This window comes from Mesocricetus auratus, unplaced genomic scaffold (assembly GCF_017639785.1).
Source record: "Mesocricetus auratus isolate SY011 unplaced genomic scaffold, BCM_Maur_2.0 Super-Scaffold_15014, whole genome shotgun sequence".
In the NCBI taxonomy this organism is placed as follows: domain Eukaryota; kingdom Metazoa; phylum Chordata; class Mammalia; order Rodentia; family Cricetidae; genus Mesocricetus; species Mesocricetus auratus.
Window position 1 is genome coordinate 3,374,713 of NW_024429186.1, and position 18,335 is coordinate 3,393,047.

General features: G+C 47.2%; 1 protein-coding gene across 1 annotated transcript in view; it reads right to left on the reverse strand.

The window, feature by feature from the left end:
* Nucleotides 1-18,335, reverse strand: part of Vipr2 (vasoactive intestinal peptide receptor 2) — an 81,335-nt gene that overhangs the window by 47,880 nt on the left and 15,120 nt on the right. Inside the window, exons 3-4 of the mRNA XM_005084456.4 lie at nt 17,712-17,819; nt 15,734-15,831 (exon numbers count right to left, since the gene is read on the reverse strand). Of these exons, the coding sequence (XP_005084513.1) occupies nt 15,734-15,831; nt 17,712-17,819 (206 nt within the window). The remainder of the gene's footprint in view (nt 1-15,733; nt 15,832-17,711; nt 17,820-18,335) is intronic.

Below are 18,335 nucleotides of genomic sequence, written 5' to 3' on the forward strand. Positions count from 1 at the left end.
TTATTATTCTTATGTCCTGGGTATTCTCTTTTGGAGTAAGAAATTATTTAACTTTTTTTATTTCATAGGAACCCTACAATCGGACTTTCGGTATTTTAAAGTATTTGAGGTTTTTAAAGACCAAGGGGCTTTAAAAATAGCACCGTGTTTTATATTGTGACAGTAACTTGATATCATGGGGGATAAACAAAAAAGGGAAGGTTATGGTTTAGTAGTGACGTGTTTGCATGTCATGTTGACAATGGGTCATTTAAGCTGGTTAGGTTTTGTTGACACAAATGAAAGCCATCTGGAAAGCGGAACTTCAGTTGAAGAGCTGGTTAGGTGTTTTGTTGACACAAATGAGAGCCATCTGGAAAATGGAACTTCATTTGAAGAATTGGTTCCATTAGATTGACTTTTGGGCATGTATGTGGGGCATTCTCTTGAATAATTATTGATGTGGGAGGGGCCATCCCACTATGGTTGGTAACATCCCTGGGCTGGTGTACCTGGGTTGTATAGGAAAGGAAGCTGATAATATAGGTTGCTTCACTCAACACAATCTTTCTAATTTTATCTACTTGCCTGCAGATTTCACTTTTCTTTACAGATAAAAAGCATTCCTTAGTGTATATGTACCACATTTTCATTACCCATTTATCAGTTGAAGGACATTTAGGTTGTTTATGCTTCCTGGCTATTGTGAATAGAGTAGCAATGAACATGGCTGAGCAACAAATCCCATGGAGTAGGCTATGAGCCCTTGGTGCACACACCAAGAAGTGTATCTGGGTCATATGGGAGGTTTATTTTAGTTTTTGAGAATTCTCCTTTTTCATTTATGATTTCGTTTATTAGTATGTTCTCTCTCTCTGTCTTTTGGTTAGGTTTGATAAAGGCTTGTCTATCTTGCTGATTTTCTCAAAGAACCAACCCTTTGTTTCATTGATTCTTTATATTGTTTTCTTTTTTTCTACTTTATTGACTTCAGCTCTCAATTTGATTATTTCCTGGCATCTACTCCTCCTGGGTGAGTTTGCTTCTTTTTGTTCTAGAGCTTTCAGGTGTTCTGCTAATTCTCAGTTTCTTCATGAGGGCACCTAGTGCTATGAATTTTCCTTTTAGAACTGCTTTCAAAGTATCCCAAAGGTTTGGGTATGTGTGCCTTCATTTTCATTGAATTCTAGGAAGTCTTTTATTTCTTTCTTTATTTCTTCCTTTACCCAGGGGTGATGCGACTGAGCATTGTTCAGTTTCCATGAGTTTGTGAGGTTTCTGCAACTTGTGTTGACGTGGAATTCTAATTTTAAGCTGTGGTGGTCCGACAAGATACAGGGAGTTATTCCAATTTCCTTGTATCTGTTGAGGTTTGCTTTATTGCCAAGTATGTGGTCGATTTTAGAGAAGGTTCCATCTGGTGCTGAGAAGAAGGTATATTCTTTTTTGTTTGGGTGGAATGTTCTATAGACATCTGTTAAGGCCAATTGGGTCATAACTTCTGTTAGTTCCATTGTTTCTTTGTTAAGTTTCTGTATGGTGGACCTGTCCAGTGGTGAGAGTAGGGTGTTGAAGTCTCCCACTGTAAGTGTGTGTGGTTTAATGTGTGATTTGAGTTCCAGTATTGCTTCTTTTATGAATGTGGGTGCCTTTATATTTGGAGCATATATGTTCAAAATTGAGACTTCTTCCTGATGGATTTTTCCTATGATGAATATGAAATTACCTACTTCATCTCTTTTGATTAATTTTAGTTTGAAGTCTATTTTTGTTAGATATTAGGATAGCTACACCACCTTGCTTCTTATGTCCATTTGGTTGGAAAGTCTTTTCCCAACCCTTAACCTTGAGGTAGCGTCTGTCTTTGAAATTGAGGTGTGTGTGTCCTGTGTGCATCAGAAGGATAGGTTCTGTCTTTATATCATTCTGTGCCTTTACTGATGTCACAGCGGCTGCACCAAGACTTTGCATTCCTACCCTTTCTCCACAACCTCACTGCCACCTATTCTGTGGATCTTAAACATTTTTAGTGGGGCGGGATGAAATCTCAATGCTATTTTAATTTACATTTCCCTGATTCTAAGGATTATGGACAATTTTGAGGTATTTGTTAGCCATTCCAATTTATTCTATTGAGAACTCTTTGTTTGTATCCCTAGTCCATTTGTAATTGGGTTATTTGTTTCCTTGACTCTTTGGTTTTTGAGGTGTGGTTTTTTTTTTTTTCGTATATTCTGGTATTCTCTGTCAGATGTGTAGCTGGCAAAGATTCTCTTCCACTCTGTGGGGGTCCTTCACTCAATTGATTGTTTCCTTGGCTGGATAGATGCTGTTTGCTTCATGAGGCTCCTATTGTGGGCTGCTGGTCTTAGTTCCTTGGCAAACAAAGTCCTATTCAGAAAATCCTTTCCTATTGTATCTGCCAACTGTACCGTCTGCGTGTTATGGCAGACGTAGTGTTTCAGGTTTCAAGGTGAGGTCTTTGATTCACTTGGACTTAGTTTTTGTGCAGGATGATAGAGAAGGTCTAATTTCATTCTTCTGCACGTGGAAATACGGGTTTCCTGGCATGATTTTTGAGGATACTATCTTTTCTCCAGTGAGTATATTTTTTTGCCTCTTGGTCACACTTCAGGTGGCTGTAGTTATGAGTACTCATGTTTGGGTCTTCTATTTTATTCCATTGGTTTACATATCTGTTTTTGTGCCAACATCAGATTGTCTTTATTGCTATAACTCTGTAATATATCTTGTAGTCTCTAAAATGGCAATTCCTCCAGCGTTCTTAATTTCTGCTAAGATTGATTTGGCTGTCCAAGTCTTTTCTGGTTCCATATGAATTTTAGATTTTTTTCCTGTTTTTGTGAAGAATGTTTTGGGTATTTTGGTTGGGATTGTGTTGAACCTGTAAACTGCTTTTGGCAGGATGGTCATGTATTCCTTGTTTGTCTTTCAGGGTTGAGGTTTGGCCCTGACTGCTGAAAGACACCCCACACTTAGGTCAAATGGCTTGGATGGCTCAAGCTGGATCTGACCTGAAAGCCTCCTTCCTGTGGTTCTGCCTCCACAGTTTTGGAAAATACCATACAAACTTCCAAGGGAGGGAAGCAATTAAACTGTCCTATTCATCTGCAACACGTGTGAACCACTGTGATCCCCAGCATAAAGGTGCAAGACGTGGCAGCCAACAACTGTGTAATTGGACTTACGGCCCACTCAGCCAGAAGCAAACCGTGCCCGGCGCTGGGATTCTGCCAGCCTCCCAGCATTAGCGAGGGTCACGGGCCTTAGGAAAGAGTCCACTACCACCACTTTGCTAGATCATCACAATTCCTTATACCCACAGACGAGCGCAGCGGCTACCCCCCCGTTAAAGAACTTCTCTTTACAGCAGGTGGAGATCGCAGAAAAGTCACAACTGGACACAATGCAGAGGTCAAGAGATACCGGGGGAGTCCAGCCCTACAAGACATATCCACATTAGAGCTCCTGCATCCATGACTCAGAAAATACTGTAGAAGAAGGGATGGGAAGGTCGTAAGAGCCAGAAGCCCAGGAAGCCTACGAGAAATGGCCGCACAAACAAGACCTGCACAGCAGCAATACCAACGCACAGGTTACTGGAAAATCTTGTGGGTTGCCACCCCTCAACAAAGAGCTAAAGCCAACTATTCCCTACTTGGAGAAGGAGAACTGGTCTTTCTCTGGATGAGACCCTATTGGTTGTTCAGTGTTGTGGCTTAAATCCATTATGGGATGCATGTTTTGCGTTTTGCCTGCTGCTCATGTGAACTGCCCACTGTCTACCCCCTACTTTTACTATGCCCAGGTTCATATAATTGCGCTTCAGGTGCAGCACACCCCTTCCTGAAATGGGGGACTCCCCTTGTTCCGATGATTTCAGGAACTGCCCTATCCACTTAGGGTGTAGTGTTGGAAACGATCACGTAACTTAGTTGGGATAATGACTGTCACGTGTGAGCACGTGTCTGTGAAAGAAGAAACCACTGAGGCCTCATTACCTGACCCATCTGTCTCCTTTGAGTTTCCAATAAAAGGGCAGGCTGCTGTGCTAAACAGGGAACTAGCAGGCAGCAGACATGCAGACAGGGGGACGGATAGAGAGATAAGCAGACAGATGGAAAGGCCAGGCAGACCCTGTGTGGCTTTAGGGGTCACAGACCCTGAGATGGGAGATGGCTGAGCGCTTCTTGACCCAGTTGTGGCAAGGCCAACCACCAGACTCCGGAGCCTCATGGCAATATACACTACGATCTCTATTTACATAATATATATTATATATATATATATAATTATATAACAGTTAAAATGTAGACGGTTTAGAAGAGAACGAAGCCAGGGACACAGTGTTGAAAGGCTTGGCCCCGATTGTCACACCCCAGCTCCCCTTCTCCTGTTGCCACATGTCCGTATACCCCTGCTTCTCCCACCTGCCCATCAAGCGCTCACGTGTTATCTGTCCTGGATGGGCTCTGCCCCCCGCTCTTACTGTGTCCTAAGTCTCTCCACTCTGCCTAAGGCTCTGCTCCCTCTGGTTCTGAGTAAAGAGCCTCCCTTCTTTCTAAACATGCAGGAAATGCCTCCTTCCTGTCCTACTGTCCTGCTGGTCTGACATTGTCCCTGGTCCCATGCCTATTTCCCCAGGGTCATCCTCTCTCAAGCTGTACTCAGGCCCAGGAATATTCACCAAGGACCCTGCTGCCGCCATCCTTCTGTCCCGCCTTGGATACATCATTCAGTGTCTCCGCACTGTCCCTTCCCTCATGCACTGCCATTTGCAGGGAATGTTCCACCAAGGGCATCCCATCCTCCAGCCATGGATCAAGCCCCTTCCTGTTCCCCAGGCATCAGAGGTTCCATACTGGGTGTCAGCACCATCTCATGGCTGACTGAAGCGTGTGACTCGGTTGGGAATGCGAGCCGCAGGAAGAATGGGAAGAGGGAGGCAGTGCATGAAAACCCACACTTTCAGTGCTCTACAGTTTCATAGATACAAAGCCCCATCTGAAATTAACCTATCAACTTGAGAAAACACAGGGATCGGTGCCAGTCTTGTGGGTGTTGGGGGGGGGTTACCTCGGTGCTAGAGTCTGTGTATGGATTCTGAGCGATAGCGTTACTGTGCAAAGCTGTGAAGAAAACAAACAAACAAACAAACAAACAAAAACACCGTGCCATGGTTAGCCGGCAGGATGTAATTCCAGTTCTCAATACTTGAAGCATCCTGGCCCCTCCAAGCCCAGCTCACAATGTTGGCTTTGCTCATACAACCTCATGGTTTCAGGCAAGGCCCGAAAACCAAGAGAAACCCAGCACCACTGTGCCCCATGATGCAAAACTCATTTCCAGAGATGCTGTCCCTCTTTCAAATGGCCATCTAGACGTGGCCCCAGCTCTCCACTAAGAGTAGACCCGTGTAGGCCATAGACTCTAGCCTTGTCCTCCTAGCAAGGCTGAGAACTCTGAATGGGTGCCTCCTCTCTGGCTTCTTCAGATTTCTATCCATGACTCAGGACATGGATACATGATTAGATATTGATTAAGTTCTAGATAATCATATAAGGAGCATAAGAGTGATCAATTTGTCTTAAATGAAAGGAAGTTTTGGGGTTTAGTTATAATCCAGAAGTTCGTCCTCAGATTTCATCTTAGACGGTGTTAGGAACATGCTCATGTCTCCTTATAGGGAATAAACAACTGTATCACAAGCCGCATAGAAAGGGAATGGATTCTACAGCTGATGAAAAGAGACAAACCTAAAGCCTACTCACTGTCTCCTGTGCCATAGTCCAGACTGCCTTCTGCCACAGAGGAGCAGTGGGCAGGGCTCAGAGGCATCAGTCACCTGCAAATATGACACCTGGGAGATGGGCTTTCAGAGACAGTGGCTCCTTGAATATAGCAAGGTTTTCCCACGAGCCAAGTGGCTGTTGCTCCATGTGTTACTGGTTGTTATCCTTCTGTTCTGGACTGTGGTTCTATCCCAACAAGCTACATAGGAGAGCTGTAGAACAACAGTGACACCCATAGTACCAGTCTCTTTCTATGTCCTCTCCATGTAATCCCTTGCTCCCAAGAAGGACACCTGTCAGTCACAACATCTACCTGTGCAGCATGCTGTACTCTTGGGAATACAGCCCCAAAGATAGCATTCCTGTGGGGCGCGCTGTACTGTTAGAGATACATCCCCAAACATAGCATTCCTGTGGAGTGCGCTATACTCTTAGGAATACAGCCCCAGACACAGCACAGAATGCAGACTAGGAGAATGCTGGGAAGAGGAAGGCAGAGAGAAGCTGCCTGGGAAAGATGCCTTGTAGCTACCTGGAAGGTAGGATGTCCGATCATTCTCCGGTAAGAAAAGGCCACGTGGAAACAAATAGATTAATAGTTATGGGTTAATAATTAAGAGAGAGCTAACTAGGAGGAAGCCTAAGCCATTCGACAAACACTTTATGTGGTTTGGAATTACAGCCCACGCCTGGGAAACCGCTACATCATGTGTTATGTGGCCGTGTAAGAACTCTGTACACATGTTCAAGCTTCCCCTTTTAAGGAAGCTCCTCCCACCCCTTCTTTCTCTTCCATCTCTGTTCCCAGTTAGCTAACACCTACCCGTCTTTGTTCCCTTTGCCCAACAAACTCCATGTGGGTTATGTTGACTTTTGTGGTTCCTGTTTCATCAACTGTAGCGGTAGCTGAAACAAAATAACAACAAAAGGGGCCACAGGACCAGGCGGGACAGATAATACTCTGTCTTCAGTCTGCCAACAGCAAACCAGAAGTGAGAGCTAGGGTCCCAGTTATACTTTGAAGAAGGATATTTATTGACTTCATTTTTTTGTTTTTAAGATGGAGAAGCAAACAGTTGCCTACTTACCTCAGATTTCTGCACTGAGAAACACATCTACACCTAGGATACACTAGACACCAGTCAGGGTAGCAGCAACCGTTCTTAGAGCTTATTCTGGTGGTTACTATCTTACATGGGTGGTCCAGATTCTCAGTAATGGAGGAGTCTGTGGCTCATGCAACTGTTTCCCCGCCCACGGTAGAACGGAGATGAGAGCACTGTATCTCGGGAGAGCTAATTCACAGACAGAACTGACCGTGGTGCTGACGTTTGATGTGCTAGGATGAAGTCCACCACCGGCTTCATAGCCACTGTTTCAATTTTAATGGAGATGTCCACACTGTCTCTGGGGACAGCATGAAGGGGTGACCAGCCAGGCTGGCACAAGCTCTGACCTGGAGAAACATGCTCTGTATAACCCCTCGGTAACAGTGGGGACCACTTCCAGGATCCCAGGACCTAAAAATCAGCAGATACTCAAGTCCTTTATGTGAGTGTTGTAGCATTTACATATAACCTACGCACATCATCTCCAGGTGGCTATGCTATCCGGTACCATGGAAGCCCCAGGTAACAGCTATTAGGGGGCATGGTTTAGGGGGGAAATGTCAAAAGCCATCTGCCCGTGTCCAACACAGGCACCGCGGCTGAGCAGCACAGCAGCCATGGGACAGTTTTGCACTCGGTCTAGCTGGATGCAAGGGCAAGGGACCCGTGGATATGAGGACAGAATCCATATCCAGGATGACTGCATCACTCATGGATGAAAGGACTACGGTTACCTTACTCACTTATGAAAAGACCTCACTTTCCATAAAAACGGCCACACCTCTCTGCCGACACGTTTTCTCGCACTGAGTACCTCCAGAAGCGGAATCCTGAGACTGAAGTGAACTTCTGTTCTTCTACAGACTGCAGGAGACTGTGGTCGGGTAAGTGGACCCCAAGAGGCTCCGTTTGGGAGGGTGGAGTGTCTTATCCTGCACGCACATTAGCTTCCTGCAATAGTCCTGATTTCCACCCCATAATGCCTCTTTCGGTGGTCTTGGTTAAATCTGTCTGGGTATCTTAGAGTCAGAGTTGGGGAGGTATCCTGAGCTTGGGCTTCTACCTTGCCAATGAAAGACAGTTCCAAAATCTTGGGAGGAGATTTCTCAGTCACTCAAGGGGCCATGAGAGGTAAGAGGTAGACCATGTGTGTTAGTTTGAATATAATTGTCCCTCATAATCCCAAAGGTTGTGGGGCCTTGTTGAAGTAGGCGTGGCCTTATTGGAGGAAGTGTGTCACTGTGGGGGCAGGCTTTGAGGTTTCTTTTGCTCATGCTTAACTCAGTGTGACACACAGATTCCTTATTTTTAACAAGAAGAACTGGGTGTTTCCTTCTGATGGTGGGAAGGACAGGGAGAGCATTTTATTTTAAAAGCCCAATATAGATTTTTTCTGGGGTTATGGAAATAATCAGGGATATAACTGCTAATAATCACATTATCCTGCTCTACACACGGGCAGAGTTTGTGATTTCTAAACCGAGAGGAAGCTGACCCAGAACTGGCCGTCTTTGCTTTATTACAAAATGTTCTCACTTTTGCCTTTAAACTCATGCCTGGCAGATCATCCAGATCTAATTGCTAGAAGACCCTACCAAGTCCTGCAGAAGCCCATCCATGCAGGGGGCATCTGGTGTCTCCAGACGTTGGTGCTCTGACAGGAAAACAGATAAATTTTGTTTTTTTTTTCAGGATTAGAGCCTGAAGGGCTGCTTGACCTGGCATGACCTAAGGTCTTCTAAGTAGAAGTCTTTAGAACTCTAGGGAGATGGGGAAGAGCTGGGAGCTTAGCTCCCTGGACGTGCTGGACTGTCTGTCTGTTCTCATGTGCCTGGAGAGTTTGCCACCTTTCTGTGGATGACCTGCACCCACCACAGAGAGTTGCTGCAGGCGGGAGAGGACCAAGACATCATAAAATGCTGACATCCAGCAGACTGTGTCTACTCTGTATGGGGGCTCTTGCCCTATCTTTCCCAGTACTTTATCTTAAGATAGATTTTTGTTTTTAAAGAAAAATGTATTTTGACTTAAAGCTCCAGAGGGATCAAGATAAGCTCTTAAAAAGGAAATAGGGGACTCTGGAGGCTGAGGCAGAAAGATGAGGTGTTTAGGGCCCTGGACTGCAGAGTGAGGCTCTGTCTCAAACAGACACAAACAAACAAGACAATGGAGACCCAGGGTGCCAATGATTTCCCCACTGTCCCAGCATAATACAAGGTTAAAAGACAAATGGTACAAATGTTTTAAGTATTATCTTCCAAGGACCTAAAATTTGATTTTGTTTAAGCACAAAAATAATTCTTGCAAATTGTTTGCCTGGAACCTATTCTGAGGTCACTGGAGGCCCTCATCACAGAACACTCTGGAAAGCAGCCTTTGTTTTCTGGGGCTTTAATAAAAACCCAGGTTCCATGAGAGAAACCTATTTGTAGACTTGTGCCGTTCTTTCTTAGGACCTTGCGAGGCTAGTCCTGAGATCTATGCTGTGCATCCCTGAGAAGAGAGAGAGACCCGTGGTTCTCAGAAAGAGAGAACCACGATGAGTTCTCTCCAGGGCCTCTCTTTCCTCCTGGAAGTCTGCTCACATACCAGCATGGAGAAGGGAGGCTTGAGGGCAGGCACCCCCCACCGTTCCCAGATAGCACCCTGCATAAGGACTTTTGTCGCCAGCTGGGACACTCAGGCTAATCCAGACTCCGGCATGATCCCGAGGAATCCCCACATTTTTAATGGTGAGTGTCTGGACTCTAATAAGTACGTGTGTGAGTGTGTTTGTGTGTGAGTGTGTGTTTGTGTGTGTGTGTGAGTGTATGTGAGTATGTGTGTGTGCTTGTGAGTGCGTGTGCTGTGGCGTGTTTGTGTGTGCATGTGTGAGTGTGTGAGTGTGTGTGAGGATGTGTGAGTGTGTGTGTGCTTGTGAGTGTGTGTGCTGTGGTGTATGTGTCAGTGTGTTTGCATGTGAGTGTGTGTGCTGTGGTGTGTGTTTGTGTGTGTGAGTGTGTGTGCTGTGGTGTGTGTGTCAGTGTGTTTGCATGTGAATGTGTGTGAGAGTGTGAGGATGTGTGTGTGTGTGTTGCTGTGGTGTATGTGTCAGTGTGTTTGCATGTGAGTGTGTGTGCTGTGGTGTGTGTGTTTGTGTGTGCTGTGGTGTATGTGTCAGTGTTTGTGTGAGTGTGTGTGAGTGTGTGTGCTGTGGTGTGGTGTGTGTGTCAGTGTTTGTGTGAATGTGTGTGTGAGTGTATGTGAGAATGTGAGGATGTGTGTGTGTGAGTGTGTGTGAGAATGTGAGGATGTGTGTGTGTGTGAGTGTATGTGAGAGTGTGAGGATGTGTGTGTGTGAGTGTGTTGCTGTGGTGTATGTGTCAGTGTGTTTGTGCGTGTGTGTCTGAGTGTGTGCTTGCAAGTGTGTGTGTGTGGTATGTGTGTGTGTGCTTGTGAGTGTGTGGTGTGTGTGTGTGTGTGTGTGTGTGTGTGTGTGTGTCCCTTTGAGCCATGGCTGGCTATCTCATGTTTTTGCTGGGTGGCTGTCTTCATGGACCTTTGTCCTTTCATTTTCAGGTTTGCATCCCCTGCCAGCTTTAGGATGTACTTCTCCAAGGAAGGGCTTTAAGAATCTAGAGAAACAGCCTGTTCCTGGGCAGCCTTTCCCTGTCTTGTTTCCCCTTTGACCTTGAAGAGAATCAATGGTTTGCTGCAAAGCACCAAGCCCATGTGCGAAGCTTCTGTTGAACTGGGAATAAGCATGACTGATCACTGAGTCTGTCTTCACGAGGCAACTTCAGCCTTAGGTCCCAGTGGGCAGCAGTAATTCCAGCTTTCTGCCGCACCGTTGGTGGGGGTAGCTCCTTGCCTAGCCTTTTCCAGTTGCCAACCCCATCTTGTCCACAGCTAACTTCTCCCTGCCTTCCCTAAACCTTTTCTCCTCACTACTGGATGGCATTAAGCCTGGCACACAACGTGCCTTAAACACTACGAAGTGCAAAGCCTTCTGATGTGACACTGAAACCTGGAGTGAATATAACCTACAACAAAATGAGCAAATTGCCTCTGTCTGCATGAGCTCCTGCTGGAATCTGTCACTGGGTGAGCGCTGGAACCGATGTCCATCCTGACACATCCCTGTGGGTGGCAGTCCTGGGCAGGTGTCATAAAAGGTCTCTATGGGATTCTTCCTTCCACTCCCAAGACAACAGTGGGATACCACTAGGCTGTGATGGGTCACGTGCATTTGCCTAGTGCCAGAGGGTTGGCTGATGTGGCCTGCGCCATCAGGTATAAGTATGAGGAACCCTATTTGGAAGAGTGGCTACTGTGGAGGATGCCGGGAGGAGAGAGGCTATAAATACTTTTAGGAATATCAAATAATATGGAAGAAATGTGTCTACTTGACACGAGTGCCAAAAGCTCTCTCCTCTAAATTTAGCCAAAGTGTTCCTTTATTTGCGAGCCAGGTGGGAAAGGCGTAACAGAGACGGCCCCTTGTTCTCAAATGAGCTATGACCGTATAGACAGCTCTGGGCGCTATGCGGAAGCCCGAGGGCCTCAAAGCGATTCCTGGCACTGTCCATTTATCTTTTTATTCTCCCATACGTAGACAAGCTCATGGTTTGGGCAAAGCCTACTTATTTTTCTTGAACTTAATGTATTTTTAAATCAACGATGATCACCCACGTAGCCCTCTGGGAGAATCTGACTACGTGTGAGTGGGATGCCCCCTGAGACACAAGTCTGAAGAGAAAGGGAGATGCTGAGGCAAAGGTCAGGCTTTTGCAGTCAAGAAGGGCTGGGTTTTCCCCAGGCCATAGCTTTTCTAGTTTTAGGTTCTAGGCCACTTGAGCAGTGCTAGGCATGAGTTCCAGCTTGTGGAGTAGGTCCTAAATCCAATTAGAGAGTGGTAAACTCAATGGTGGTTCTGTAGATTTTTCTTTGTCTCATATTGATTTGTTGGGGACATTTTCTATCTTACTGGTCTTTTTCATGTATGTTGTGCTGTCTTTCCTTTTTTCTTCTTTTTTTGTTTTTTTTTTCAAGACAGGGTTTCTCCTTGTAGCCTTGGCTGTTCTGGAACTCACTCTATAGACCAGGCTGGCCTTGAACTCACAGAGATCGGCCTGCCTCTGTCTCCTGAGTGCTAGGGTTAAAGGCGTGCTCCACCAATGCCTGACTTTGTATATTGTGGTTTTTAACTTTGTGTTTTCCTGGGTTCTGAGTCTGTGTGTGTGTGTTTCCTATTTCTCTTCCACTTTTTAAAAAAAATTCTGTCATTTTTTTTTTTGCTTTTTAAAAAATTGCCTGTTTATTTTCTAAAAAGAGAGAGGAAGAAGCCGGGAGTCGGATGGACGGCAGTGTGGCGAGGACCTGAGTCTTGTGGGGGAGGAGAACCACTATGAGAATATGTTGTATGAATTTTATATTAAAAAAGTAAAGACAAAAAAAAAAACCAGAGCTAGTCTTGAAAGGCCCAGCTTGGACAGTGTGTGCCCAGAGCCCAGCTGGAGTCTGTCCTAGTGCTCAGGGCATCTGTGGGGGCGCTACACTTGCCATGGTTTCATATTTCAACGAGTCTGTGAAACAGCCCCGAGTCTGAAGTATTTAAAGGGTGGGAAGTACAATTTGGAAGAATTACTCATTTTGGCTTTGGCCCATCACTTCCATTGCCTTTTGGGTTAAAATATTTTGACTTTTTAATCCATTATTATAAATTTATGCTATTTGAAGAATCTCTGAAATGTTTAATTAAGGACAAAAATAGTTCTTCAGAGTAGAATGCACGAGGGATCAGAAACGGTGCCTCACACAGGCAGGGTTTAATTATAGCCCCCCAACTCCTGGAAGCACCAGATGGGCCGAGGAGTTTCCAGGGTCTCTAGACACACCCTTCCTGAGTGTGACCTAGGAGAAATCAAGGCAGAGGGAGGTCTTATTCTGCGAGGACGCACTGGCGCCTCCCGCATCCCCGGCAGCCTTCATAACCGGGGAGGGCTCAGAACGTAGGCTCCCAGAGATCTCTGTCCACAGAAGGCTTGAGCGAGTGTCTGGCCCGTGCCTCCCCCAGGGACCTGCACAGGGGGCTAGGATGATGGTGCTGACAGTTTTAAGACACAGCTCAGCACCCGCACATCTGGCTATGTTCAGATATATGAAGCAAAGCCCATACGCAGGCTCGTAGGGCAGACAATCCCATCTAGATGTGGGAATCCTCCCAAACTTACACCCTCACGGGAACCTCGAGACTCATGGCCGCTTGACCTGCCCACAGGGCCCCTAAGCAGGTGATGTGTCTATGTTGATCAGCTTCACAACGACAGAGCCAGGGCCCCTGCCCCACAGCCGTCATCGCTGGTCTGTATCAGAACGCGGGACACTCAGCACAGAACCAGCGCTTGAGCTGAGAGGATGCCTCACTCCCAGGAGGCGAGGACAGCTTCTTGGAGACAACCCACTAAACTGCTTCAGGGCAGCTTGGGACTATCTCAGGAGCCCCGACTTTATTCCACACACTTGAGTTCTCAGATGGGCTTTTGCCCATCTTCATATCCAGTGAGAAAGGGGCTACTAGTAATGCCGACCTCAGTGGTACAGGCCAGGTCACTCGGCTTCATCTTTTGCGCTCCTACCAAAGCCTCTTGTGGGATTGGGGGGATATATTTCTGGGAGCCCACATATAAAAAGGGTGAAACACTAAACGTCATTTGGCAGCAAGGTGACATCAAGGACGTTGCCACTAGCAAAAGGGGCAGAAGCAGCCATCTTGGGGGGTTGGTAGATGAGGAGGAAGCAGGGAAGTCTGAGGGTTCTGGACTTCTAGTCACAACAAAGGATGCAAGCCACCTTAGTGACCACCCATCTGCTTTAGTCGTCTCTCTGCACCTGGACTCCAACTGCACCCAAAGCAGCTGCCATTTGTCTGTCTTCAGGTTAGCGAACCTCCACTTGGGGTTGGTCTCCAGGACGTGTGGGTGGGGCTCAGTGACATGAAATTCAGAACACTCTGTAATCACTAAGTCTGGATCACACAATCGTCCCGTGCGCTCGGCACCAGGCTCGACACGGGGCGGGGGTGGGGCGAGGGAGTGAGGGGTGCCACCCACGGCTTTTCAGTAATCATAGCCACAGAGAACATGGGATGTGCTTGTCACAGAGAAGCTAAAGGCAGTGATTATGCACAACAGAACAGGCAGGCAGGCAGCGCCACGGCGTCACCGTCCAGAAAAGAAACCCGCTTCCTTAGGGCGGGGCACCGAGGGATGCCGCACAACAGAATCAGCTGTGTGAAGCCTGGGGGACGGGAGGGACATAGGTTTGCCCTTCCCACGTCTGACCAGGGGTTTGTGCACAGGATCCTGAGTGGGTGGGGTAGCGGGTAAGAAATGAGCTGGCGTCTGTTCGAATGAGAGGAACCGTGGCCTCCAACACACTGCTGGTTCTCTTGTCAGCTTTGTTTCACTGTGCAGGGTGTGCAATGTGGTACCCTCTCCATGGTGTTCTGAGTGTGCTAAATGGCCGGTGACCCAGCCAGAATCCCAGCCCAGAGCAGAGACTTCCAATAACACAGCTGAAGAGGATAGGAGGAGTCCAGTGGTCCCCTGTCTAGTGGAAATGTCAAAGCCAAGTGACTCAGGTGGATGAAGGCCAGCGAATTACAGAATTCCTCCAAGATTGAGCACCCACCCGTGGAATTGGTGCCATCAAGCCGGAGAGATAGGCAATGGTATTTTGCCTGGCTCACAATACACCTGCAGCTCTGAGGCTGCTGTGCCACTAACTACGGGCCGGTGTGTAGGAATGCTGCCTGCCCTCCGCCAGTGCAACACTGACAAAGACACGGCATTTTCTGTCCTTGAGTTTCACAATCTGCTGGCTTTAAATTGTAAATCTTAATGAAGAAAGGGAAGCAATTAGTCTGGGGGAAAGGAGCAACTGGGCCAACTCCCCGAAGCAGCACGGCTCACACGGATGGTGGGGGAGCACTCGTGACAGGCATCAGTGGCGGTGCTGTGCCTGGCTATGAGTCTCTGTAGAGTCTCCTCTATAGCCGGTACCTTACTGAGCAGTCAGCATGTCTGAACATACCTGACTGTGCGTTTGCAAGGAGCTGAAGTCCTCCTTGCAGCGAGAAGCTGACCCAGGCTGTGGAGGAGACAACGATAAACACACGACGGACGGTGCTACAGACATGCCCTAGTCTGCCGGAGTTGGGATGGAGCCAGGCAGAGGTACAGGCCTGATTGTGGGTGCACTCTCATTAGGAATGTCCCTATCACCAACCATTGCATTCTTACAGAAAAGATCTGCCCACAGATGTGGTACTCTCCACCTTAGAAACGGTTGGGTGAGTGCTGTAGCTATGACCGGAGGGACTCTAGGCGCTTGGCAGGGGTGACCTGAGATGAGACACCAGCAGCTTGGACACGGCCTCTGAGCTTACAGAGATGTCTGGCACTGTACTCCTATCTCTGGGGGTCAGACTAAGCACCGTTGAACCAGCTTCCGGGGAACCCAGGTGGTAGCAAAACTGTAAATGGAACGAAGAGACACAGACAGCAGGGGGGGGGAGGGTGCCTTGCTCAGGAGGCCCTAGAAGAGCTCGTCTGTGGCAGGGATAGCTCACTTACAGGAGACTTTACCAGCCAGACGTGCTGACAGGTAAGGAGAGAGGCCTTCCTGGGCCTCCAGAATCATGCAGAGCCAGCAAATCCCGAAGGCCGGGTGGTATCAGTGGGCGAGAGGGATGGAGAAGATGCACTGCTACAGAAGGAAGGAGGGCCGCGGAGGATGTTGTCTGTTTGCAGTGTCAGTGAGCGGAGCTTGTGTGGCCGTCGGGGCACCTACCTTACTCTCATCCTCCGGGTCGTTGTAGCCACATGCATCGATGAAATCTGGAAATGTCTCCGACCACCCATCACTAGTGCAGTTTTTGCTTATGTTTCCTGGAAAGTAAAATTCAGATGTTTGGCCCTTGCAAAGCAGCCTCATGATGAAGGGTGAGGGGACAAGCTGAAGCCCTAATCAGCAAGTGACTGAGACCACCCAGAAGTCCTTGCTCGGCTGCCCTGCACTGCTTACTCCCTGAGACATGCCTGCCAGGGCCAGGGGAGACGGGGGGGGGCACGGGAGGACGTGACACAAAGTGGCCACAGTGTATCACAAAATGGTAAAAGCAGAAGCAAGTGCTGATTACAATTGTATCACAATAGTTACAACCGCTGAAAGTGCAGAGCTGTCTTTCTTCAGCCTAACCTAAGGCCCTTCGCAGATTCTGACTTCTGTGCCTATTGGAGTGGTGGCGGCCAGGCCCTGGCTCTTTGGAGCTAGCTAGCTCTCTTCTTTAGCTTTAAATCCTCCCTCCCCTTTTCCATTTGGCCCGATCCCCACCCTTCAATGCCTAAGAAGCAGTGTAGGGCAGTTTTCATGTGGCTGTCAGCTGGAGGAAAATCCGTGGTTAAGGTTTAAATAGCAAGAAAGCATTTTTGTTCCTAAATAATCTCAAATTTGTGGTAAATTCAGAAACGAATCATTCACTCTGTTTACAAAGAACGCGGCAGATGGCCACCGAGAGCAGAAAGAATATGAAGTTCTGGACAGACCTGGTGGGAAAGGGACAGACGAGGACAGTAGAGATTTGAACTGACCAGGCCAGATTCTTATTTCGGGCACCCAGGGAGCAGGAGATGGGCTTTCTGACTCAAGGGCCCTGCAGTTTTTCCTACATGGTGCGGTGACCCATTCACTGGTCCCGAGCAGTCTGCAGGCACCGAGAGCTCATCCCTTATCTGGCAATGTGCATTATAGCAGCTCCCTCCAGGCTGGTGAGGGACACACCGCTGGGCAGACTCAATTCCATAGTCTCTGGAGGATTCTAGGTCCTAGTCCCCCATTACCATCCTTGGGGACCTACTAGTGTCCTTCCTATGGACTCTGACTCAGGCCCCACCTGACCTGTAGATATTCATGGTGGAGCGTCTCTTGTCCCTTGTGGCCAAGCCCCTCAGGAAGATGCTGATGTCTGGACTGGGTGCGAGTTTGTAGAGGACAGAATCTTGCAAGTGGCTGATCCCCGCTAAGATGACAGTGAACGACCAATGAGTTAGGTTAGAGACACAGTTTCCCAGTGGGAGAACAGGCCTCTCCTCTCACAGCTTCCCTCCATTTCAGTCTGTGTTTACTACTCTACACTTTAACATTGGCATTCCTTAAAGTTTTTTTTTTTGCCTCTTAGTGTCTGACCAGGTGAAACAAAATATCCAGTTTTCCAAAACATTGCATTTTCCTTTTTTTTTCCCTCTAGCTGTGTCTTCTAATCTGTGTTTTTATAGACAGATTCCTCCATGTTGTAAAAACCTGGATCCTGTGCCACGGACGAAAATGACACAATGGAAGCCCAGATCCTGAGACATTCTTAAAGAACAACATAGCACAGAGAGGCTGAGATGGCCCCAAATTCTCTAAACCCCAGTAAACAGAATTTACTCAGCAGGAACATACGTTGTGTGGTGGCCCAAATTCTCTACCTAACCTTACAACCTTGTGAGAATCTCCCTCAGTCTAACAGTAACCCCCCTCCCTAATCCCCATTATCTCGAATGCACAGTTCCCTGCTTTGACTCCTGAGAGCTTGCAGGGGATGAGCTACTCCTGCTTCCTTAAAAGAGAACTCAGCCAGCATGGGCCAGACATTCTCTGGCTCCCTTAGGACCAGGGAACACAAAGCCACCAAAGAAGCAAGGCCCAGCTTCTTGCTACTGTAATGGAAAAGCTGACCCTCAGACACAAACATCTCTGATCCCAGGAAGCAATGCAAACACCATACCTGGTCTGCTGTAGAAGTTGCTGAACACCTTGGGGCAGGGCACCGTGACAGTCTCTCCAATGTCTGCAGGGCGCCAGCAGGTGATGTTGTCCCAGACACCACTGCAGTCTGGAAGGAGATGCGAAGAGTTAGGTGCAGATCATGAGAACATACTGCTTGGAAGGATGGCTGGAGAATGAGTGTCTCTATGTAAATGTTCTGCGAGAGGAAAACTGGCCATTAGACAGCTGTCAAAGCATTTTTTCCCCTATGAGATACTCACATGAGGCTGTTGAGATAGGAGTAGCTTGTGTGTTCATTTTAATACCTCCGAAGAAAACAAACAGGCCTGTGATAGAAAGTGTGTGAATAATTCAGTGTGCACTGTGTAGCTTTATTTACTTTTTTAAACTGAAGGTTAATAATTGTATACACTTATGGGGTAGATTAGACGCTTTGATACAATGTATGTTTTGAAGGATGGGTGAATTGGTGTATCCATCACCCCAAATGTAATTTCTTTGTGGTAAGAACATTAAGGATTAATTATCTTAACATTCTGGTTTACACTAACTATAGTCACCCCTCTATGCAATAGATCACTGGAACAGGTTTTTATGGCCCAGATGAAACTTCATGCCATCT